This window comes from Stigmatopora argus, chromosome 12, assembly GCF_051989625.1.
Source record: "Stigmatopora argus isolate UIUO_Sarg chromosome 12, RoL_Sarg_1.0, whole genome shotgun sequence".
Lineage (NCBI taxonomy): Eukaryota > Metazoa > Chordata > Actinopteri > Syngnathiformes > Syngnathidae > Stigmatopora > Stigmatopora argus.
Window position 1 is genome coordinate 13,621,142 of NC_135398.1, and position 25,198 is coordinate 13,646,339.

A 25,198-nucleotide genomic window follows, 5' to 3' on the forward strand; every position below is an offset into this window, starting at 1 on the left:
TCCCAGAAGCATGTACTTTGTAAGCAGTAACATTGCTTATACAGCTTATTTAAAATAAGAAAAATCATTAATTAATTTCATTTTGTTTATAATAATTCCAGCCTTGAAGCAAATTCCATAGATCAGAAGGTATTAAATTGCAGATACAGTAATCCCTCTAATATTGCGCTTAATGTAGACCAGACATCGCCGCGATAATATATATATATATATATATAATTTATTTATTCTTACTTCATTGTTGAGTCCTAGTAGCAAGAGTAGCTTAAGAGTTTCAGCGTGGATTTTCACATTTTTCTGAACTTTAAAAAAATAAATAATAATAGCAGAAAAAATCGGGCAATAGTGAATTCTTGATAATTGAAGTCGCGATAATCAAGGGATTACTGTAAAACTTTTCTAACATAGAAATCAGCACCATCACGTGTGCAATTTTCTGAGCAATCCATGACTGCATGTTACTGGCTCCTTATTTCACAGAAGAAAAAACCTGTAGAACTCCAATTCCCATGTTGTCAGTTTTTTCACATGAAAAATTACGTGTTTTGAGGACAATGGAAGAACTTTCTACGTCTGTGATGGTTAGACGTACATGTCAGCAGGAATAGATTTTAAAGACAGGAATCATAAAACAAAATCTATATTATTCATATGATTAATTTCCTGCGTATACATAAAACCTTTGACACGGGTTGTTCGAAGAAATACTGCAACTTGGCTAACACAAGCATACACACAGTAAATAGTATACTGTACACAGCCAAAATGTGCTTTTGCCATCTGTCTTGCCAATTCATATGGCTCTCTTTTTTTCCACTCGCATGAACGCAACTCCATTCAAATTTGACCCTAGGCTTGGCATATTGCCCAAACCACAATACGAGAGCAACGCCAGACACCAAGCTAGCATTTCCTCAGGCTATATGTGTGAGTGTGATTGATGATTCATGGCATTACAGTAGTAGTAGCAGCAGCAGCACGGCAGAGTATGAGCTTTTTGTGTGCTTGTGTTAAATTATGGCAACTGAAAGCAGTTCTGTACGAGGATTTATGTCTTGTTTCACACAATCCATAGAAATATACATATATTTTAACCCGTATGTAAACTTTGCTGTTGATCTTTTCTTCACGCTATCTGAATTTGCTTGGCATATTCTTATGTCATTTTAGTCTGTTAAGTAAAGTTGTACTGCTATTTGGCCATACAACACTTAGATTTCAATAATTACAAACAAGGAATGCACACGTGATTGTGAAGCATTATATTTTGATTTTTGCAGCTTTAAAGTATTCTAAAAATGATCTCCATCTCTTCATCCATTTCTTGTCACAATATATTTGGGTAAATTAATTTTTGCCCTTGTCTTTTAGCTGGAGTCACAAGAGGAGGTGGAGGTTGAGGAGTTCTATGTCAAGTTCAAGGGCTTGTGAGTGGCACACTTCAGTTTTTTCTTCCTCTATTGAGTCCTACTTTCCTCCCATTTTCTCTCATTGGTTTCTACAGTGTGGAGTGCGCGCTGTTTCATTTCGCGATTGTTTCACTCATATTTGTAGTGCTTGACCCAACATACACTTCTGTAGCTGTAATATTTCACACTATCATTATCCTATACTACAGTGGAAGTAACTTTATGATACAAGTGATAATATACTGCCAACTCCATTTGTAATTCACTGCCCAGGACAATTACAGCAAACTTGTGCAGTGTATTTTCACAGGAATTAAGCCTTTATTATCATGGTCAAGCACTGCATCTTTAAATGTTTCCTTTGTGTTTTTACACTTGTACTGCTGCACTGAATTGTTAACGAGCATCTGTATTTGGCATCCATTTAAGTGTTTTACTCTCTGTTTACACTAATTGGCAAATTATGAGGTTACTACATCTAGAGTTGATCCTTTCTTCCCTGTTCCCCGTTTGGGGCTATTTCATTCATTTGAGCTGGGTTTTTTTGAAGGTTTGGGAAAATAGTTTGGCAGATCAAGGCATCTGGTTCTCCTTGTGATGCTGTTCCACCTCAATTTTTTTATGGTTACCCAAATATGGGGCTGTCTGTTTTGGCTACTTTAATAGTGTTCAGCATGTTTGTACCAGTGGTTTCTCTTCAGTTGAGTTACTTGTCGTTCTTTAATGCGCCTATTTTCTTTCAGTTCGTACCTCCACTGTCGTTGGGCAGAGTTAGAAGAACTGGAGAAAGACAAACGAATACAGCAGAAGGTTAAACGATTTAAGGCGAAGCAACTTCTCAACACATTTATCACTGAGGTATGACTTAAATCTTTGCTGTTTGCTTTAAGAATGGCCCAAAGTATCTCCATCTTAAACATCTTTTTTTCAGTTGTTAAAGTTGACCAGTTATTTGTTCAGTCAATTGGTTCAGGAATCTCTGAACACTTGTCACAGTAGATTATCCAATAGTTTATTTGGGTAATCTTGATACTTTATTTAAAATTATTTTTAATATTAAAGTGCAATAAGTTTGAAAAATAATTACAGGGTTGCAAATAATACCCACTGCACTCGATTTATTGTAAATTGACCGCCATGTGGCTAAATGGTACGGAAAATGAATGAATGACTGAAGAAACACACCAACGCAACAGTAAAACTCATTGATTCAAAGATAAGCTCACGCTTGGGCTCTCTCCAGATGGATGACGAGCCTTTCAACCCAGACTACGTGGAGGTGGACCGTGTCTTGGACATTTCAGAGAGCACGGATGAAAACGGCGAGGTGCGTTGATCGCCTCTTGATGTCTTATTTGTATATGAAATAGTCCTACCCACACTCACCAAGTGACTTCTCCCACCATGTGCACATCTTCAGCTGGTGACTTTATATTTGGTGAAATGGTGCAGCCTAGCATACGAAGACTCCACCTGGGAACTGAAGGCAGATATTGACCAGTCAAAGATAGAGGAATATGAACGTATTGCTGCACGCGCACCGAACACTAACAAAGTAGTAAGTATCTGCTACCCTATTGGTTAAACAGCAGATGAAATCCATATTGGAAGCAATGGGGACACTATTATATTGGTCTGTACTTCCAAGATGTATCATCTATGATATTGTCAAATTGTTTTTTTAATAGACTTTTATAACAGTGATGCCCCTTGTTATTTTTCAATGAAATTGTTTTGTGTGAACAACTGAGAAATATTGGCACTCAGGAACTAAGCAAGAACTGTCAAATATTTCCTTTTATTGTTGGTCAGGGTTATTTCTTCAGACAATATAATTGAAAAGGCCTGTAGGACGTCAATTTAGTAGAATTGAAAGTGAAGTTTGCTACAGGCCAAACCCAACACACTGTCACCAAGGCTCCTCCCAAGATGATGCCAGTGTTTGTGTGGGTTGGCCTGCCGCCTGCTCCTTCCTCTCTCCTGATTTACAGCCCCCTTAACTGCTCTCCGCGGGGCCACGTTTTGTGGTCTTGCACGCGCACACAAACACGCCCCACTCTTGTGGCCGTGCCAAACCACTAACAGTCTGTTTAATGCTGAACAGAAGCAGCTGTCTAGTTGTGGTCTTACTACTACTTGTGACCATCCCTTTTAACTACTGCCAACTTATGTGTCTAAAAGACAAATTGTCAGAGTTTCTGAATGAAGTTGTAAAACTTTTTATCATTGTCAGAAGTTTGGAACTAATGCTGAACTTAGCAAAAGATGTTTTGTAACTAAAGATCAACAATGAAAAAGCAGTTGTAGTAATCAACAGAGTTGAAAGCGATTTTATAAAGCAAAATATACTATATATATATATATATATAGATATATATATATATATATATATTCTTTTAATTTTTTACTTCAACAATGCAAGCTTATGTGACAATGCACTTTCAAAAATATGACTTCTTGGTCTTTTAATTTTTTACTTCAACAATGCAAGCTTATGTGACAATGCACTTTCAAAAATATGACTTCTTGGTCATTCTTTTTCCATTGTTTAGGATCGGCCTTCATCTACTGAATGGAAAAAGTTGGAAGGTTCAAAAGAATACAGGAACAGCAATGCGCTCAGGGAATACCAACTAGAAGGCCTCAACTGGCTCACGTTCAACTGGTACAACTCGTAAGTATACAACCAAGTCGGTTTTGGTTTGTTGACATATCAACTTCAAAAGAAAAAATATGAAATGGACCATTTTGTTTTGTCATCCCAAATTTGGGTCATTATTTTATAAATTCCATGTGTTTTTGCGTTAACCGCCACAGAAATACTAGCTAAAAGCTAAAATGTTGTCAACCTTGTTCAAATTAGATTTGTGTGTTTTTAATGATAAAGGGGCTACTATGGACTTCTTTCCTTTCCGTTACATTCCAAACTGATGAATCAAATTTAAAAGGACAGTGTTGTGACACTACTTGAACCATCTAAATCGGTCCTTTAGACCACATGTGTCAAAGTGGTGGCCCGGGGGCCAAATCTGGCCCGCTGCATCATTTCGTGTGGCCCGGGAAAGTAAATCATAAGTGCCGACTTTCTGTTTTAGGATTGAATTAAAATGAAGAGTATAGATGTATATTAAATTTCCTGATTTTCCCCCTTTTAAACCAATAATTGTAATTTTTTAATCATTTTTTTGTGTTTTTAGTTCAAAAATCCTTTTGTAAAATCTAAAAATATATTTAAAAAAGCTAAAATAAACATTGTTTTAGATCTATGAAAAACTGAATATTCAGGGATTTTAATCATTTATTTGAAAAAATCTAAATATTATATCTAAAATGGTCCGTCCCACATGAAATCGAGTTGACGTTAACGCGGCCCACGAACCAACCCGAGTCTGAGACCCCTGCTTTAGACCAACCACTTCCCTCACCAAGAAAAATTAAGCTTGTAAAATTACATTTGTAAATGAGGAACAGTTTGGCTGAGGAGTAATTCAGGAGTATTATGGTGTACTACCAAAAAAATGTCTAATAGGACATGCAATGTTGGACTTAATTAAGTATATTTAATAAAAGTATATAGCTTGTCTGTTATTTCTAGCCTTACATGACTTGTTTGCAGCTGCATTTAGGCTCTTGGGAAAAGCTGTACTAATAAATCTATTATGGGAAAATTCTTTTTAGTTCATGAGAGCACACTGACCAAGTCGCTAACCCGTTTTTTTCAGACGGAACTGTATATTGGCTGATGAGATGGGTCTCGGAAAAACTATCCAGTCCATTACATTCCTCTACGAAATTTACATGAAGGGCATTCAGGGGCCGTTCTTGGTTATTGCCCCACTCTCTACAATTCCCAACTGGGAAAGGGAGTTCAGGACTTGGACTGAGCTCAATGCTGTGGTCTATCATGGCAGCCAAGCCAGCCGCAGAACCATCCAGGCCTATGAAATGTACTTTCGAGATACACAGGTAACGCAAATCAGGGATATCTTCATAAAGCCTATGTAAAATGTATTATTTCTTCCAAAGCAGTTATTGAAGGAAATGTCAGAATGTACATTTTGTCTTAAAATTAATATACTTAACACTACAGAGGTAAGTATTTGAGTTTTTATTATTATTTTTTTAATCTTTTGGACTTCCTCTTCTTTTCCTTAGGGTAAAATAATAAAGGGAGCTTATCGATTCGACGCTGTGATAACCACCTTTGAGATGATTCTGGCTGATTGTCCAGAGCTTCGTGGGATCCCTTGGCGCTGTGTCGTAATAGACGAAGCCCACCGCTTGAAAAACCGTAACTGTAAACTATTAGAAGGACTCAAGATGATGGACATGGTGAGTGTTTTTGGTTGCTATCCTTAAAAGGACCAAATCCACTATTTTTTTGCTTTTGGTCTTATTTGCTGTGCATTTGCTCAGACAGTAAACAAATAAGGTTTTGTCATGCCTTATTGATCTCACTAGTAATTAATCGATATAGTCAATCACATTGTGATCCTGCCTTAATGTTTCCATTTTTATATTTTTCCTTTTGCTGAATTTCTTCTTACTTGGTACCTTTTTTATCCAGGAACACAAAGTTCTGTTAACAGGGACTCCTCTTCAGAATACAGTGGAGGAGCTTTTTAGCTTACTCAACTTTCTAGAACCAGAACGTTTTCCGTCAGAGCAAACATTCATGACTGAATTTGGAGACCTTAAAACCGAAGAACAGGTATGTAGGAGTTTATTTTTTATTTTTTTTTATTTTTTACCTAGGTCTACAATGTCTTGTCTGTCTTTCTACTGCAACCAAGAAATTTCCCAAATACGGGATGAAATAAAGTTCTAATATAATTTATGCGCACATCATTAGCATGTATCATACATTTGCTCCATTTAGTATAAGCTTACCTGAATTTGAACACCTTCTTGCTTTAGACCAGGGGTCACCAAACTACGGCCCGCGGGCCGGATACGGCCCGCCGGCACATTTGGACCGGCCCTCTGAACAATACCAGAGACGCTATCGGAATTTTTTTTTTTTTTTTTTTTTTTTTTGGGATGCGGCCCGCTGGCACATTTGGACCGGCCCTCTGAACAATACCAGAGACGCTATCGGATTTTTTTTCCTATTTGGCCTTGAAGACTGGGACATTTTAATCTTGTGTTTGGTTCATTGCACCCCTGCTGAGCCCACAAATCATCCCAGTGAAGCGGGGCTTCGCATTGCTTCTTTGGTGACACGCACGGGGAGAGTGTTTCCCTTTGATGCATGCGGGCACGTCCACCGTTGCATGCACGAGCAGTGTTACCGAGACATCTGGACGATCGCAGGTGAGGGCGGAGCCCTGGGACCATCGCGGACTATTCAAGCATATTAAAACTGCAACCTGTTTGAGAACGCAATAATGGCGAAAAAGTTAGGTGAGAGAAAAATTGATTCAGAATGCAGGATATTTAACCTGGAGTGGACAAACGATTATTTTTTTGTTCAATGCAAAGAAAAGGCTGTTTGTCTCATTTGTCAAGAGACGGTGGCGGTATTCAAAGAATACAATCTTTGCCGACACTATGAATCCCGTCACAAAGACAAGTACGATAGATTGCAAGGCCAAATACGAGCAGACAAACTCTCAAAGCGAAAAAGTGGACTACTATCTCAGCAGAACCAGGCATCCGTTCGGGCCAGCTTTTGGGTTGCTAAATTGATAGCAAGCAGCGGTAAGCCTTTCACTGACGGAGAGTTTGTTAAGAAATGTATGGATACTGTCGCGGAGGAGGTGTGTCCCGAGAAGAAAGATGCATTTAATGCCGTAAGTCTGTCGGTGAGTACAATGACCAGACGCGTTGAAGAAATCGGGAGTAATGTATATGCCCAGCTGCAGCAGAAGATGAAATAATTTGACTTTTTTTCATTAGCACTGGATGAAAGCACGGACGTGCAAGACACAGCGCAACTGCTCATTTTTATTCGTGGAGTTAGCGCAAACTTTGAGATTTGCAAGGATCTGGCAGCCCTCCAAAGTCTCAAAGGGACTACAACGGGAGAGGATATTTTTGACAAAGTGTGCCAAACCATGGAGAAGTTGGACCTGGACTGGTCAAAGCTAGCTAGCATCACGACTGACGGGGCTCCTAGCATGGTGGCCGAAACTCGCGGTCTAATAATGGGACGCATGAACCGGGAGTTGGAAAAAAGGGGTCTCACCGCCCCGCTACGAGTCCACTGCCAAATTCACCACCAAGCACTGTGCTGCAAAATGTTGACGTGGGATTCTGTAATGACGGTTGTGGTGTCGTGCATAAACTTCAGAGCAAAGGGAGAAGATTGTGCATGGCACAACAGAAAGTTAATGTTCCATGGCTTTTTCTGTTACAAACTGACACCGGCCCCCCATCAGAGAAGGGAAAAGTTATGTGGCCCTCACAAGAAAAAGTTTGGGGACCCCTGCTTTAGACCAAGAGTCACCATTTCATTTCTTGCAACCAATGAAGGATATTTTGTTTATTTTTATTCAAAACGAGGTGTTTTGGAGTGCTTGTGCCTTCTGTTTTGACTATAGTGATGAGATTTTGTACGTGTTTTGAAAACTCTGAAGTACCAATACGATTTCAGAGCTGACAACCTTCGTCAGCCCCATTTCAGGAGTACCCTTGTCCGATTTCAGGAGTTTTATGTTTTCATCAGGAGTAAGTGCGATTTGGGCAAATTCCATATAAAATGTACAAAAAAAGAAAACAAACAATTCTAATTAAACTGTTATTATCATGCTTGGATGATTCACAATGCACTCGTGTTACCGAATTCATCCGGTTTATAGTGCAGTTGAATCAAATGCATGAGTCAGATGGCAGATGGTGTGAATTTTGAGGTATTTAAATTGGAAATTTGGCATTTTTATGAAAAGGTTGCTTCAAAAACAAAATTTAGGTGACAGTTTTTTAGATTTTCGGCCTATATAGAGGTTGTCAGGAGTCCCGGAGTTTGCATTGTTTGTCCGGACAAAACTCCTGAAATTCCGGAGAAGTTGCCAGCTCTGCGATTTGTGTATTGTGCAATTTTCTTAAAAATCAAATTTCTGAGTTCAAGCTTAAAAGAAAGTCTTAACACTGTCTATGACTACCACAGGTTCAGAATTTGCAGGGTATTCTGAAACCCATGATGTTGAGAAGACTAAAAGAGGATGTTGAAAAGAACCTGGCCCCAAAGGAGGAGACTATCATTGAGGTGAGATTCAGGTTTTTATCTATGACCAATAACGAGCTATCTATTTTACTCACACTGGAAAACTGTTTGTAATATCAGGTGGAGCTCACAAACATCCAGAAGAAATATTATCGAGCCATTCTGGAGAAGAATTTCTCCTTCTTGTCAAAAGGGGGTGGAGGGGGAGGAGGAGGGTGCGGTGGTGCTGGAGGTGGAGGAGGAGGTGGAGGGGCAGGGGTCCCCAACCTCCTAAACACTATGATGGAGCTAAGGAAATGCTGTAACCATCCATATCTCATTAACGGTATATATCCAAAGCCCACAATACTTTAAATATGACCCAGTAAAGTTGCTGTTCTGGTTTAAATTGTGTTTGTTCTTTGGCAGGCGCCGAAGAGAAGATCATTGAGGAGTTTCGGGACTCCCACAGTGGAACAGACATGCCAGACATGCCCCTGCAGGCAATGGTCCATGCTGCAGGAAAGCTGGTGCTCATTGACAAGCTATTGCCTAAACTGAAGGCAGGCGGTCACAGAGTCCTGGTTTTCAGTCAGATGGTCCGTTGTCTGGACATCTTGGAGGACTATCTCATCCAGAAACGGTTAGAAGAGTACAAAAATGTTGTCTGAGAGGCATTTCGCCACTACAGTAAACGGTTAAAGAAATGTTTCCTCAATCATGTGGCGCATTTTTGTGTCCAGTTATCCCTATGAGCGTATTGATGGCAGAGTTCGTGGTAATCTGCGGCAGGCAGCCATAGACCGCTTCTCTAGACCGGATTCTGACCGATTTGTCTTCCTGCTGTGCACAAGAGCCGGCGGACTTGGCATTAACCTAACAGCAGCGGATACTTGCATTATTTTTGATTCTGACTGGAACCCACAGAATGATCTGCAGGTGAAAAAAAGCAGACACCCTACCAAGGATTAATGTTTCTCCTTCAGCAGATCATCACTAGTTTGAATGAACAGTTATATGTAGACTTAAATTGTGAATAATGCGACATGCTTCTGAAAATTCTCCTTTCACAGGCCCAGGCAAGATGCCATCGTATCGGCCAGTCCAAAGCTGTCAAGATATACCGCCTAATCACAAGAAACAGTTATGAGAGGGAAATGTTTGATAAAGCCAGTCTGAAACTTGGTCTCGACAAGGCGGTCCTCCAGAGCATGAGTGGTCGTGAGAACGCCAATAGTGGGGTAAGATACACAGCAAATAATATTTTGGATGAGGTCAGATCATCGTGTAAATCTGCTCCCCAATATTTGATTAATAATTTTGCATTTACATGTTTGTATTTCTCTTCAAGGTTCAGCAATTGTCCAAGAAAGAGATTGAAGACCTACTAAGGAAGGGAGCATATGGTGCACTCATGGATGAGGAGGATGAAGGCTCCAAATTCTGTGAGGAAGACATTGACCAGATCCTTCAAAGGCGAACCCACACCATAACTATAGAGTCCGAGGGCAAAGGGTCTACCTTCGCCAAGGTGAAGACCCTACTTAGCCAGGGATAAAGTTATATACTACCTTTGGATTGTCATTGTCCATTAATTGATAGTCACCAATGTAACCTTTTGTTCTGTCTCTAAAGGCCAGTTTTGTTGCACCTGGCAACAGAACGGACATTTCTCTGGAGGATCCCGACTTCTGGCAGAAATGGGCCAAGAAAGCAGAACTAGACCTGGACGCCATCAATGGACGGGTATAACACACACACACACACACAGCCTACAAGAGCGGATCTGTAGATAAAAAGAATGCAAGTTTAAAACAAAGATGCATTCCTTTTTTTCATGGCACACCAAAAACAAGAGACACTACTATTGGCCTGTCATACAGTTTTTTTTATTACCTTTTTCCCCATGATCTCATGCTGGTGTCAATGTGTGTCCTTGTATTTGAGAGTGTAAGCTGCTTAGCTCCATTTTTGAAAATGCAGATGCCTAGAGGGTTCACAGATATCACTCAGGCTTTTGCTCACAGATATTTAATCAGTCTTACACACTCAAATACAAGAATGGCCTGCTTAATGATCTTTCTTTCGTTCCCTCACCGTGCCTTTAAATCGTGTTCTCTTAATTGTGTATTTATGCCTCTGGGTATGTATTTTATGCCCTCCCTGTTGCCTCTTTTTGAGAAACCTTCATTGGAACACTTAATCCAGCTCTAACATTGTAAATTTGCTCCACTTGGGGTGCTCCTGTGGGATTTCACATAATGTGATGGTAAAATGGAAATGATGGTTGCCCTCTGTGCTAATGGTTTGCACTAACTACTGCCCAGCTTGCGCATATTTGTGATTGTAAGCAGGACACATTTGAATTAATTAAACAAAATGTAATTCATTAGACAACATAATCATTGGCTGTTTATGTGAGCTGACAAGTAATTTTCCCACTATCAGGAAAGAAACACAGGGAAAAAATACCCAATTATTCTAAATTGGTACTAAAGAGGCCATGTTTAATAGGCCGCGTCTTAGAACCCGGATATTGTAACAAATTAATACTAATAAGAAGGCAAACACACTATGGTTGGACTTTTGACTTTCTGGAATTAGAATAGAAATCCAGAGTGAAATGCCAATGTTGTTTGCTTTAGAGGTGAGAATTATCCACTTAATTATTTTGATCTTGTGTTCCTGTTGACCCAGAACACATTGGTGATAGACACACCAAGAGTGAGAAAGCAGACACGTCACTATAGCAGTGTGAAAGAGGACGAGATGATGGAGTTCTCAGAATTGGAGAGTGATGATGAAGAACCTAGCAGACCCGTGTCCAAACCACGACGACCTCAAGACAAAGTCCAGGGCTATCCTCGATCTGAATGCTTCCGAGTGGAGAAGAACCTGCTAGTCTACGGGTTTGTTTCATACTTAAACATGCATATTTCAAAGCTTACTGTGTACTGTAAATGGTCAAATCAACAAAGACTGACATTTAGATTTAGTATTAAAGTTCATAAATGTGTCAACTAATAATGAAATTTTAGCCTTATGCAACAACCTTCATATTTTATGGTAGCACAATGCTGTGTACAGCGCACATGAGCAAATTGACACACTTTGTACAGTGCTGTACAGTGAGCTTGTGCATTTTCATGGGTGACTTGACATGACTGTGTGTGCAAGGAAGAACAGTGGTGCTAGTGAGATGCAGGCATTGTTATTGTTACAGTCTAGCCTTGTGGCCTGAGGCTATAGGACACAAAAACAGTCTTTATTAGGTCTCGTCTTGTTGGTGAAGGCTTGTCGTCTTTTAGTGTCATTCACGTCAATCCTACTCGCTTGTCCACCATTTTAAACCTTCACCAATCAGCCATTAGGTCAGCTAGCATGGTTGAATTGCCTTTGAAAACCAAGATTGGACAACTTGTCTTTTTCTCAGGACGGACTAGTGTAAAAAGATTGAAATACCATGAGGCATTCTTTAGGTTTTGTTGCTGTCTGATTGTGTTTGGTGGTTCCAATGCAAGTGGAGTCAGCAGACCTAAGCCACGTGCTTTTGAGTCTCTGAGCTACTAGACACTAGGACGTGTGGATATTCATAAAAGATTAAGGTCATGGTGATCATGGTAGCCATCAAGATAGCTTATTTTTTCAATTACAAGCCCTCTAAATGATGTATGTGCGACGACTGTGATTTTGTTACTAATAATTGTGACGGCTACTCTCACTGTATAATTGAATAAAACAGTATTGGGCAACCCTTGCCACATTTGGCCCATAGCCAATAATGCCTGGGCCACCAATTGGCATTGATTCAAAACTGATAATTATCTATTTATGGTATTAAAGCAAAGGCCTTACTTTTGTTTCCCAATACTATGTAGAGCTGCATTTGGGAACTACATTAATTAAAGCCTTTCGTAAGTTCATTCATTCAAGGGCTGCGGGGGTGCTGGTGTCTATCCGAGCCAATTACGGGCAACAGGCGGGGGGGACACCCTGAATTGGTGGCCAGCTAATCGGGGGGCACAAGGAGACGGAGAACCACTTACGCTCACACCCATATCTGGGGGCAATTTAGTTTTCGCAAGTTCATTCAGTTATTTTCAATTAATAAGTTAATCAGATGACATTTTATTACATTATGTAATTCCGTATTTTATCGCATATAAGCCGTATTTGTCGGTTAAAAAATGATGACTGAATCAAGGGTACACAAATTAGCCTGGACATGCACGAAACTGCAAGGTGACAGACGAAATGCCATAACGCAACACAATGTGGCCGATACGGTCATTTATTTAAAAATAGAGAAAAGATCAACGAATAAAACGCTTCAAGAAAAAAAAAACTATCCTGCATAAAACGTGAAAAAATATGGGAGAAAATACGCTGCTGTAAATTCAGTCAATAAAAATAGTATAACTTGTAATTGAGAAAGTAGGATTTGCAACAGATTCTGCATCACCACGTTCTTTGTCAAAGTTAAATTATAATGAATATGGTAAATTGTGTCAACTTAAATCTGTTAACTAAAAATGCTAATCACTTTTCTTTGTTCAAAAGTTGGGGTAGATGGACTGACATCCTGGCTCATGGCCGCTTCAAGCGACCGTTGAAGGAGGCTGACGTGGAAACAATCTGCCGAGCACTCCTAGCATACTGCTTGATGCACTACCGTGGCGATGAGAACATCAAAAGCTTCATTTGGGACCTGATCACCCCAAGTGAAGATGGAACAACCAAGACATTGACCAACCACTCTGGTAAATGCTCACATAACTCTGCAATACAGTGACAATGTAAAAGGAACATGCTATGTCCTACACTTATTAACCTTGCACATTACTGCATATTCTTTGAGCAGACCAAATAAAGCTGTTATTTTCCACCTTACTTGAAAGCACTTCTTTAAAAAATATGTAACAATACCCTAATTTTTGCACGATAAAGCCCTCGTAATGTAACGTAAACAAATTTAAATGAACTTGGATTACGATGCAGACATACTCGATAAGTTTAATCGAACCTAACACTAAACTTAATTCTAATTTTGTTTGACATTTTGATACCTTTCTTCCGGGTTGGCTCTTTTTGCCCCGCCTCCACACTGACTTTCACATGCAACCTAGATATTTGCTTTTGTATTCCCTTCAAAATATTCCCAAAATGATGCACACAAATGTCCTCACAATAGAATAACGCACGACCACTTGCCAACGAGAAGTAGCATATATAACTCTCGTATTAGCGATCGCCTCGCAATGACTAACGGGGGAAAAACACTGAAAAAATGCAACGCTCCGCACAGTGCTCGCAGAGACATAAAGAGGGAGTTGCGACCAGAGACATTTCACGAGGGAGTTGCGGGAGAGAGACAGTGCCCATGATGTTCTTATGAGCAGCATCTCGCGTCCGCTGTCTGCTCATATATCGAAATTTGTCTCGTATCTCGAGATAATTATTTGCTGGAAATGTTACTTGTATCACGAATTGCTCTCATGTCCGGGTGATCGTATGTCGATGTACCACTGTAGAACAGATCGGAAGTAAAAAAAAAAAAATCACTAATGGGACATTCCTACTATTTAATACTACAACTTGAATCAAACTTGAAAATATAATGACGTTTTGTTACTTTTTATGTTTAACAAACCTCAACAAACAATTCCCAGCCATTTTGAACATTTCCATTCTGCTATTTCTTCAGGATTATCAACACCCGTACCTCGAGGCAGAAAGGGGAAAAAAGGGAAACCCACTGGTCCATTGCCACAGACACCAAGAGCGTCTTGGCTTGCAAGCTGTAATCCTGACCATCTACTGCAAGAAGATAGCTACAAGAGACACTTGAAGCATCACTGTAACAAGTATGTTAAACTAACTTGCTATCCCTAAAAAATGGTCGTGACAATGTGAAGATTTACCTGCCTTTGACAATACTGGTTGGTTCATTAGATCAGTGTTTCCCAACTTTTTTTCAGATGCGGCACACTTTTTGCATTGAAAAATTCTCAGGGGACACCACCATCTGAAAATCTTTTATTTCAAAATGATGTCGCCTATATTAACAATAGTCATTCTCATCAAAGTTTTATCAGCAGGAATCACATAAACCTCCAGAATTATTCAAAAATCTAATTTTTCACACTGGCCTAATGTCTGCAGACCCTGAACAACTTCCGGTTCGAGTAAGGGAAGAATAAGTAATGTAATATTGTTAATCGCATAATTTTATGACATTTCTCCAAATATTACACAAAAAAAATGTTGTGCTCACACAAACTTTACGTCGGCAAAGGTTGATGCCCTAGAAACCAAACAACTTCCGGTTCATGTTAGAGGAAAAATAAGCAACAAAATGACTGTTTCACAATTTGAATCTTGTAATAGTATAAGCTATAATTTAACGGCCATCATGTTTTGATTTTAACATTGTAATAATAGTTCAATTTTAATCTCGTTATATTCATAATAATTTCTCTCTGAATATTACGTTGTGTGACAATTTCCCACGGCACGCACAGTGGTTGGGAAACACCGCATTAGATATCCAGTGATGTTTTGCAAAGGAACATGTCATTAAACACGACTCAGATCTCTACCTTCTGTTTTTTCCAGTTTGGTTTATTGAGAAATGTCTAGTTCTTAAATACGTCAAGACTACAAACGAACGTGTTGAAAAGACATCCGCCCCATGTTCAACTCTTTGTAAACACCTGTAAGACATCTGGATGCTGGGGTTCTTTTCTTTATAGATGCATTTTTAAAGTTCCTCTGTTGTAAAATGTGTCTTTTGCATCCACTCACTGGCTCACTGAGGGAGTGTGTTGATGTCCAAGTATGCACATCTGTGCACATATGTGTATCCATTTGGTTATGTGCTAGACAAGACACGCATACCTGTTAGAAGTAGGTGAAAGGTGTATACACATGCACACACACGCAGATTCATCAATGTACACACACATACACACACTTGGGGGTGATTATGTGGTGCCATCTGCTAGGCTGAAGCACAGTGTTGTGTGGCTAATCAGGCCTGGCACATTGATGGATGAGCACAGAGAGGCTGCCAGCAAGCACACATGTGCACTGCTACTTGTGATCCCATTGGTCCAAATACACACACGCATTGCAGAATTAGTACCAAGTTACTTCTTATATGCCCTTCCCCCTTAATGCTGCAAGTTTGTGTTTCTGCCCAATGGGCAAGGCTCCTCTGTCCTCTATGTTCATCAGTCCTTCGTGCCTTCACAGTATCAAGGGGAAGGCATGAACCACCCAATCACGCAGTGAGCAGATTTGGCCAGTTCCCACCTTAATAGATCCCGACAGGTGAACTGGTACAGCTAATTTATGAAACTAATCTCGACCTGATCAGATGTAAATGAATGTGGAGCCAGTGAATATCATGATGGCATAATGCGGGCTGCCATGAAAAAAATGTTTCCTTCTCTGAACATACAACAGCTCTATACAGTAATCCCTCGAATTGCAGGAAGGAGCGCTTCCGCAGATCCTTCCTCCCATCAGCTGTCAGGCTCTTTAACAAAAAAATGGCTTTGTGTTAAGACCTACCGTATGCATGCATGTACATTTATGTGTATGTATGTATGTATATATGTCCTAAGCAACACGCTTATTTGATTATATATTTATTCATGTATTTATTTCTTGACCTACTTATTACCTATCTATTACCTATCTATTTATGTCTAAAATGCCTTTCCTATTCCTGCATCCTCACCCTCTTGCCACTGGAACAACGAAATTTCCCGAATACGGGATGAATAAAGTTATCCAATCCAATCCAATCCAATATCGCAATTAATGTAGACCAGACATGGCCGCGATAGTCGAAAAATCGCAAAGTAGGGTTAACCCTATTATAACTTTAAAAAAAAAACTTCAGTGCTGAGTCCTGGTAGCAAAAGTGGTTTTCTGCGTGGATTTTCATATATTTATGAACTTAAAATATTTTGTGGGAAAATAATTATAGCAGGAAAAAATTGTGAAAAAGCGATTTTGCGATAAGTGAAGTTGCGATAATCGAGAGACGACTGTACATATGGTTTTACTTATGGTGATATCTGTACCTATGAAATTAATTGTTTCCAGAAATGGTTTTGTAACTTTAAGTTTTCGTGAGTAGAGACCTGTAAAAGCCATATTTCCTTCCAAAGGTCCAATACTACAAACTAAACCCTTAAGAAATGACCAAAGTATATCAATTTGAAATGAAATTTGTGAGAAACACACAAAAAGAAAAATTAAATTGAATAAGAAACGCATGTATTTTTTAATTGTTGTTGAAGGGCGAGTGCATAGGTAGAGAGCAGACAAAACATACTAACGCACACACAAACACACAACTTAACAATATTATTAATTCAAAGAAACTTAATTTTCTTAGGACCCATGATGAAAAATGAAGTTGCTTTAAGAACACTAATGAAAACTCACGAAGCACTGTGTTAGAACCAATAGTGATAACGAATGGGTAGGCCAGTGGGTTGAGGTTTGGGAGATAGCCCATCATGCCTATTTTAAAATAAATGTAGGATACAAAAGTGTATTTACGTTTGATTTTTGTTGTTGTTGAGATTTTGCATTTCGTGACTTGAATTTCTTTCATATAATTTACCATTGATGTGTTTTGTAACCTGAATATTTAGTATGTAGATGTACATTCCTAAGAAGTACCACGTTATTAGCATTCACCTGAATATGCTGAGTGTAGACTAGAGGGTCCAGAGTTTTGGCAAAGGCTATTGAATTAACAGGCCACTATAGTTTGACTATCTTAGGTGTCATTTAGCGATATACATTTGTGATACGGCACATCAAAATGAATCTCAGTGACCCATTTATCAAAAGTGAGAATTTAGCATTATCAAAAAGACTGCAGTCTCAGCTTTTCAATCACATATAAACCGGTTTCCTCTGACGTTTCATTTACAAGAATTTGGCACAAAAGTTGAGTTGTCCCTGCAACTTGGTTTGACCAAAGTTTTTTTTAATTTTTTTTATAGCATCTCTCCACTTTTCTTCTTTCATTTAGGGGTGATTTTCACATCTTTCATACAAAATTGAGACACTTTGATCATTTTTAAAGAGTTTAGTGTGGAGTGTTTTTGAGGACCCTGGAAGAATTAGAGAATTTACATAGAGTACTTTTCTACTTACGAAAAATCCAAGTTACGAAAGAAGTTCTGGCACCAATTAATTTCATAAGTAGAGGTACCAGTGTATATTTACTGTATCTAATATACTACTTTGCATTCCCTGCTTGGTTATTCAAAAATGGAATTCAACTAATTTTACGCTATATTTTTAGATAATTCTTTTGCTCTTGCTGGAACACATTTACAAAATAATTTTGCCCCCAATGTTTTCATTATGATAATGAAAATATCAATTGATGAGAATTGTTCATGGGATTTTTTATGAGGAAATGGCAATTTTGAAAATGTTCACATTCTGAAACACACCTTTTATATCTCGTTGCGACATATTTTTGCTATGCCGGTTAATGCTTGTCTTTTTCTCTGTTAGGGTGTTGCTGAGGGTGAGAATGCTGTATTATCTGAGGCAGGAGGTCATCGGCGATCAGGCTGAACGCATTCTGGAGGGAGCTGAAACCAGGTTGGTATATGTTTACTTTTTCTACTTAGCATTGCTTCAGTCACATTTGTTCTTTTCGACAATGGGTGACATCTTTTGTGCAGCTCTTTTGGTTTGCTCCTTGATAAAGCCAAGTTTTTTTTAAAGCATTTAGCTATCCCACCATTTTGAATTTCATTTACTTACACATTTACTACAGCCAAGGACACATTAGAGGTTAAGGTCCTGTGTTCTGAAGAGAGGTGGATGTATGCAAGAGCGTTCAAACATTAGCAGTTCATATAATAGTAATTAATTTGTAATTTTGTTTAGTTTTTCCATGAAAACGGCTCATCACGAAATGATTCGCCCATTTCACTAAGATTATTGTCACTGTATATAAGATGGATGCGCATGTAGGCATCTTGACAGCGATCTGTGAAAGGCTTATTTATGAATGTGACATGAATTATTGCTTGAGTGTATTTTCGTCTCTTCAAATGGCCTCTTTGGCAGCCTCTCTTCCTCACATGAGGTCTCTGTAAAATTATCTTGGGAAAGTGGATGGCAGTTGTCTTTTGACCCATTTGGATTTTGATGAGCCACTGATTGTTTGGCATCTACGCACTGCATTGGTTTTCTTCTATCACACAGACTTCTTGCTACCCTGCATCCTTGTTCTCTTCAGTTATATACATTTTTACAATCCATTCTACTATCCATTGGCCCTTTTAGATGAACATATCTCATTTATCTTCTCCCCTTCTTATAATCTTTCCATCCAAATATGAATGTCTTGAAAGTGCAGGGTGTGTACTTTGTGTTGCTCACCAACACCAAGCTACCTCAGAGAGGGAGAGAGAGAGCAAGCATACGGGATGCCATGGTGCCAACATATGCCAGGGGGATTTAGAGCGTCAGTCTTGGCACAGTCTTGTTCGTGCTTCGCCAAAGACTATGCATGCTGCTGTTTCCCGAGATAAGGAACAATTTCCCTGTGTTGTCCTCTTCTCCTGTCACCCTGTTTCTTGGCTTCCATTGTTTACATTGTGTATTGTGAGCTCTTTCCATAATAGAGGATTTTGTTTTTTGGTGCGACAATACAGAAGGTATCCGTGAAGCACGTTACATGGAAAGTAGTCTTGCATTATTACATATGGATGATGAGCGCAGGGATGTTTTCTATCCACCTGACTGAGCTTTCTGCACTGTTTTTGGCAAGTCATCAGATCCAATTTGTGTATTTGGTCACCGCCAAACCATTTAGATGACGTCCTGCGGTATCAATAAATGACCACTGACTGCAAATGCAGGTGATTAACTCGCAAAGATGAAAGTCCAGACATTTGGCTCGTTTTTTTATTGCCAGCCTTATAGCCAATCGCTCTTAACCAGGCTAATCTGAGGTTCTTCCTTCCCCTCCAATTATTCTCCCCCCAAGTTATGCTCTTGCACAGATTCAAATCCGTGAGTTGTAGTGAAATATTTGTTCTACTGTAAATATGAATTAAACTGCTCGAGAGTGTAGTGAATTATATCCATGGATGTGCTGCGACTGCCTTCAACTTTCTGGACGGATCTCCTCGTCCAACCCTTCTTGTGCTGACGACTGTACTGCTTTTAATGTGGGTTACTTTCAAGGAGAGTGAAAGGCCATGTTTTTTTCCACCCTTCCCAACTTTTCCCATTGTTTTCATTTTCACACTTTTTACGGAGCGACTTCAATGGTGAGTTGGCGGGCAATTGGGCCAACGTAATGTAAGATATGATGTTATAACTGTCCGGTTGGGCAACATACAAGAAATTTGAGATATGAGGAAAACTCCGAGCATATTCGCCTTAAATATTTGACTTTGATGTCTCCATTTGTTCAGTTTTCATGAAAGGATTTTGTTTTCTTAGAGCTTAGTTGATTCACTTTGAAAGTAGAGAAATGTTTTTCAAAGGTCGTTAGTAGACCCTCTCTTAGTTCCGCACCTTTGCAGCTGTGTAAAACAGCCTTTCCTTGACTCAATAATGATTTACAGTAATACCTTGACATGAGATTACCTGGTTGATCGCTTTCAACAGTAAACTCTCTCATGATTATAATTTTGAGAGCGAGCAAATCCGGCGACGAATCGTCAGTCGACGAAATGTCCGGCGACGAATTGTCCGTCGACGAAATGTCCGGCGACAAAACGTCCGTTATACGAAACGTCCGGGGACGAAGTGTCCGTCGACACCTTGACATGCGAGTGCTTGACATACGAGGAATTTGAAATACGAGTAAAATTCCGAACAAATATTTGCCTTGAGTTACGAGTAAAATTTGAGATACGAGCATACAAGACAGCCTGGAGGCCGAGTTCGCAAGAGGCAGCTTGTGATAACGGCACTGTCTTTCTCATCGCAACGCCCTCTCGTAAAGATATACGAGCACTGGGCATACAGGTTGCATTTTTTCACAGGAGATAGTCGATAATCTGCAAAAAAGCCAGCGGAAGCTACATGGACTTGAAAGCAAAGCAAACATTTGTAAAAGACACCAGAAAAACCCTTCAAAGCGAGTTGTGGCTGGTATGACTATTTTTTGGGGGGAAAAATAAAAATAAAATAAATGGATGAAACGAACACTCGGTTCTGACTCATGGAGTGGCAGGAAGTTCCGCCTCGAAGGCCGCGGTGGAATACATTAACATCTTTGCCTCGGTTATTGCACAAGAAGGTTTAAATGTAGTGTAACCTAAGATTGAAACTTATTTTTAAGTGTATGTCTATAGTTATCTAAGTTCATCTAAGTTAAATTTAAAGTTTGTCATGTTACGAGCGCGTCCTGTCCTTTCTCTCTGTTTCGTCCGTGCCGTCTGTCCTGAGTAAAGTCACATTTTAGTATTGAAGGTCATAACCATTTTGATGTTGATCTTTGTCTCTTCCACAGTGAATTGGATATCTGGATCCCCCAACCATTCCATGCGGAGGTCCCCACAGACTGGTGGGACACTGAGTCAGACAAATGCCTGCTCTTAGGTGTCTACAAACATGGTAAGAAACAACCGTAGCACCAAAACAAATATTTTACCAATCGTTTTGCTACCCATTTTACACAGTCCTCAACTCTCAGACAAAAATGCACATGTCGGAAATAAACGTGTGTAATCATGTCTCTACTGCTTTGGCCAGTCACCGATTGATTGGTGTTTCTCTGGTAATAGCAATAGACAGCTGTCTGGGCTGTGATTGGTGGCTTTGGTGCAGTAATCCCTCGATTATCGCGGTTAATATAGACCACACTTGGCCGCCATACGCGAAAAATCGCGAAGTAGGGTCACCCCTATTTACTTGCTGAGTCCTAGTAGCAAGCGGAGGACAGGGGAGTAGCTTCTGCTTGCGAGTTTCAGTGTGTTTTTTCACATTTTTATGAATTTGCAAAAAAAAATCCCCCACAAAAAAATCTGCGATGTAGTGAAACCGCGAAAGTTGAAGCCACGATATTCAAGGGATTACTGTAAAACATTGGTGAGGTGTATCTCCCTCTCCTGTTCTGTTAGAGAACTTAATGTTGCAAATACACCAAGCTAATTGCTTTTCTTGTTTGTTTGGAACTTAGTGAGCAGCCTGTTTTATTAAAGCAGTGACCCACCTTTGGGTCACTGACTTCAACTGTGTGACTCACGCCAATGATGTAGTTTATTATTGTCATCTGTTGTGCATGGAGACCTTCATTCGTATTAATTTGTTATAATTGTCATACTTTTTCCATCATTGCCACCCTCTATGATTCAATTAGGAGTGACACACTCAAATACACAATGAAAAATACAAAAGGGCTCACCCGTAGTTAATCATAATCCCCATTCACTGGGGAGGCCCTTGGAGGGGAACTGACACACAAACAGTGTGCAGTGTACGATGGGGAAAACAGAAGTGTATCGCATTTTGCACACTAGCACACTGACGCACTGCAGAGTGATGACCTGTGAAGGCCCCAATGATTGGCCATGTTTGGCTGTGTGTGTGTGTGTGACAGAGAGACGTTTAGAACAATGAGCCACATCTTTCCTAATTGAAACGTGATGGACAGAAGAGAAGTATGCTAGAGGCAAACGAAGCCACGATCCTTTTGCGATTTTGCTCTTGTTCTTTCCATACCTACTGAGTCCCACTTTTACACATTCACTGATCCCTACTTTACACCTCTTATGGTGCTGTACTTAGTAACTTTCTCGATGTAGCTCAGTAGGATCTGCGCATCTAGTCTAGCCTGTCTGGATTCACCAACGGGTTGCTTATTCCCACTCATTGTTATAGCCTTCAAGACCACTGCCATTTTTTTTCTTTATGCAAAAACTGAAGAGCTTTTGAAAGGGATCAAGCCTGTGGTTTTTATGCATTCTACTTTTAAAGCTTCAGACTTAAATGTTGTACATTTCCTCTTCAGGCTATGAAAAGTATAACTCCATGCGAGCTGACCCCACCCTGTGTTTTTTGGAGAGGGTGGGTATGCCTGATGCCAAGGCTATTGCCGCCGAGCAGAGGGGCAACGATATGATGGCAGATGGCGCCGAAGGGTAACCAACAGTCTTTTTTCTCTCTCTACAGTTCTATCTTTCTCCATGCTGCCAATTTGTCATATTTTATACAGTCCGTAGAGCATTTGGGGGTTTGCCCTGATTTAAATTTTTATGATTAAAGATTATTCTCTGCATTTTCAGTTTTTATAGTATAAGTGACTAGCTGTTTGTATGAAATTTAAAAGGTTATCTCATTGCATGTCGCTAACTTTTTACAGTGAAGATGAGGATCCAGAATACAAGCCACTCCGGATGACTTTTAAGGATGAAATGGACGATTTCACCAATTCTCCTCTAGATGACATTGGGGAAGGAGAAGCAGAGGGTATTATGATTGTTTCTTTCTTAAATTTTCCAGAGAATGCAATGTTTTATATGTAAAACCACTAAAATGATGAATTGATTACACTCCCTCTTCCAGTCAAAATGGATTAGACACCTAACACTATCAATGGCACTGAAGTGTGCATTCACAGTCAGTCAACCCTGTTTAAATGAATTTGATGTTTTATTTTGTTATTGGGGGTATAACCAATGTACTTTTTTATTCATTAATGTTAACAACACGAGTTCACTTATTTTGTACTTTATTTTATAATTTTATTTTATTTATTTTAATGCAATTTATTAATTTATTTATTATATTACTATTACATTATTTATGTATTAATTAAATTAATTAATTAATACAATTTAATTTTATTTATTTGAGAATTTTAGAAAAGCCTAACTTGCCATTATGCGTCGGTATAACTGGTTGGCAATAGTATGTCAGGCAAACTGCATGCTGTAGCGAGGAACATTTGGCCTCAGCTCGAGTGGAGATCAGTTTTTTCCCTTTTCTGGGTTGTTGTGTGCCCCAGCGTTAATAAAGACACTGAAAAACACTTGATTACTGAATAGAATGACTTTTCACCCACCCACTATCAATAATACTAATGTGCTGGCGTATTGCGGTGACTTGCACCCAACATGGAATGAGCTTGCTTGTTTTAATGGAAAAAGGAAATGTTGAGGTTAAAGAAAAAGTATTTAATTGCCCTAGAAAGGGTTGAAAGCTTGAATCTGTATGAAAACAGCTCTCTGTAATTTAAATTAGATTACATGGGTTTTTTTTATTCACAAATGAAATAAACTTTGCAGTTCAAATTTGCTATGACACCGCTGAAATTCATGAATCTCAACAGTTGACATTCGTAAATAGATGTTTTTTAGTCTTTTCCCCCCTTGTCTTCATAGTTTGCGTTTTTGATGAATGATGTCTTTTTCCATTTCCATCTGTGAAGGTAAATCTGATGAAAATGGTCAAGGTGTTCCACCTACGGGCGGTGCCGCAGGCTCCAATGAGCGACTCTATTGGCCGGCCGCTTCCGCTCTGACAGCCCGTCTACGGCGCCTCATTACTGCCTACCAGCGTTCCAATCGCAGGGAGCAGCTTCGCCAGGAGGCGCTCAATAGACCCGACGGGCGCAGAAAGCGACGGCGGGACTTCCTGCCGACCATTGCAATGGTTACAGACGCCACGGGAGGAGCTGCAGCATATATGCAAGATCCAACAACGGTGTACATGGCTGAAGGATCTCCATACTTGGCTAAAGGAACTGCTTATTTTGCTAAAGGTGGACAATTTATAACAGACGAGTCACCACTATTGACCACAAGTGCCCTGATGACTGATGGAGCAATGTACTACAAGGAAAGACGCCAAAGGTAATCCATTTGAGCCGATTATAAAAACATGTCACCAATACATAAGTTCTATGGTGATAACAGTAGAGCAGTTTTACTTCTATCTTTCTTTACATTAGGTTGTCCAAAGCTTTTGTTTATTATTTGTTTTCCTCTTAGGTGGACTCGTCGTGAGGAGGCTGACTTTTACAGAGTTGTTTCCACATTTGGAGTTGTCTTTGACATCCAGCGTCAGAAATTTGACTGGACACAATTCAGAGCGTTTGCTCGTTTGGACAAAAAAACCGACGAAAGCCTGGAGAACTATTACTATTCCTTCATTGCAATGTGCAAACGTGTCTGTCGTATGCAGGTCAAAACTGACACAGGTGAGAAATTTTGAAAACAATTTCATTGAAATATCGCTTAAAAACTGTCATGTTTATCTTAAGTCCTATGACCCGTTGTACCACACTCATTGGCCGCCCTTGACGGGCGGGACGTTCAATCCATTTTGACTAAAAGAGGCTGGCAGTGAACGATCACTGCCAGGCTCCCCTTCGAAATGGATTGGCGCCATTACAGACAAATGATTACGCACACTCAGAAAAACTCAACAACAACAAAAAACTGACGAACGAAAGCCAAGGCCACACAAATCAGGAGCTGATGAGCCATGGTGCCGGAGAAGATTTTAAACTGCGTGGAAAAGGGGCATTCGTTCACATGGTCGTGCTCAAACTCTGCTGGTGGTCGATTCCCCATTTCGGGTCAGCTTTGGCGTCCACCTAGACTAGGGGTGGTCAAGTGTGGTCATCGAGAGC

General features: G+C 39.7%; 1 protein-coding gene across 7 annotated transcripts in view; it reads left to right on the top strand.

The window, feature by feature from the left end:
* Positions 1-25,198, top strand: part of chd7 (chromodomain helicase DNA binding protein 7) — an 86,218-nt gene that overhangs the window by 48,580 nt on the left and 12,440 nt on the right. For all 7 annotated transcript variants that reach the window (XM_077616322.1, XM_077616323.1, XM_077616317.1 and 4 more), the window contains exons 9-32: positions 1,372-1,427; positions 2,153-2,267; positions 2,653-2,736; positions 2,830-2,967; positions 3,962-4,083; positions 5,132-5,375; positions 5,565-5,741; positions 5,977-6,120; positions 8,518-8,616; positions 8,695-8,899; positions 8,983-9,196; positions 9,297-9,492; positions 9,627-9,794; positions 9,905-10,084; positions 10,189-10,299; positions 11,251-11,462; positions 13,114-13,313; positions 14,258-14,417; positions 18,106-18,195; positions 21,074-21,177; positions 22,574-22,703; positions 22,925-23,031; positions 23,993-24,416; positions 24,555-24,763. In XM_077616322.1, the coding sequence (XP_077472448.1) occupies positions 1,372-1,427; positions 2,153-2,267; positions 2,653-2,736; positions 2,830-2,967; positions 3,962-4,083; positions 5,132-5,375; positions 5,565-5,741; positions 5,977-6,120; positions 8,518-8,616; positions 8,695-8,899; positions 8,983-9,196; positions 9,297-9,492; positions 9,627-9,794; positions 9,905-10,084; positions 10,189-10,299; positions 11,251-11,462; positions 13,114-13,313; positions 14,258-14,417; positions 18,106-18,195; positions 21,074-21,177; positions 22,574-22,703; positions 22,925-23,031; positions 23,993-24,416; positions 24,555-24,763 (3,889 nt within the window). The remainder of the gene's footprint in view (positions 1-1,371; positions 1,428-2,152; positions 2,268-2,652; positions 2,737-2,829; positions 2,968-3,961; positions 4,084-5,131; positions 5,376-5,564; positions 5,742-5,976; positions 6,121-8,517; positions 8,617-8,694; positions 8,900-8,982; positions 9,197-9,296; positions 9,493-9,626; positions 9,795-9,904; positions 10,085-10,188; positions 10,300-11,250; positions 11,463-13,113; positions 13,314-14,257; positions 14,418-18,105; positions 18,196-21,073; positions 21,178-22,573; positions 22,704-22,924; positions 23,032-23,992; positions 24,417-24,554; positions 24,764-25,198) is intronic.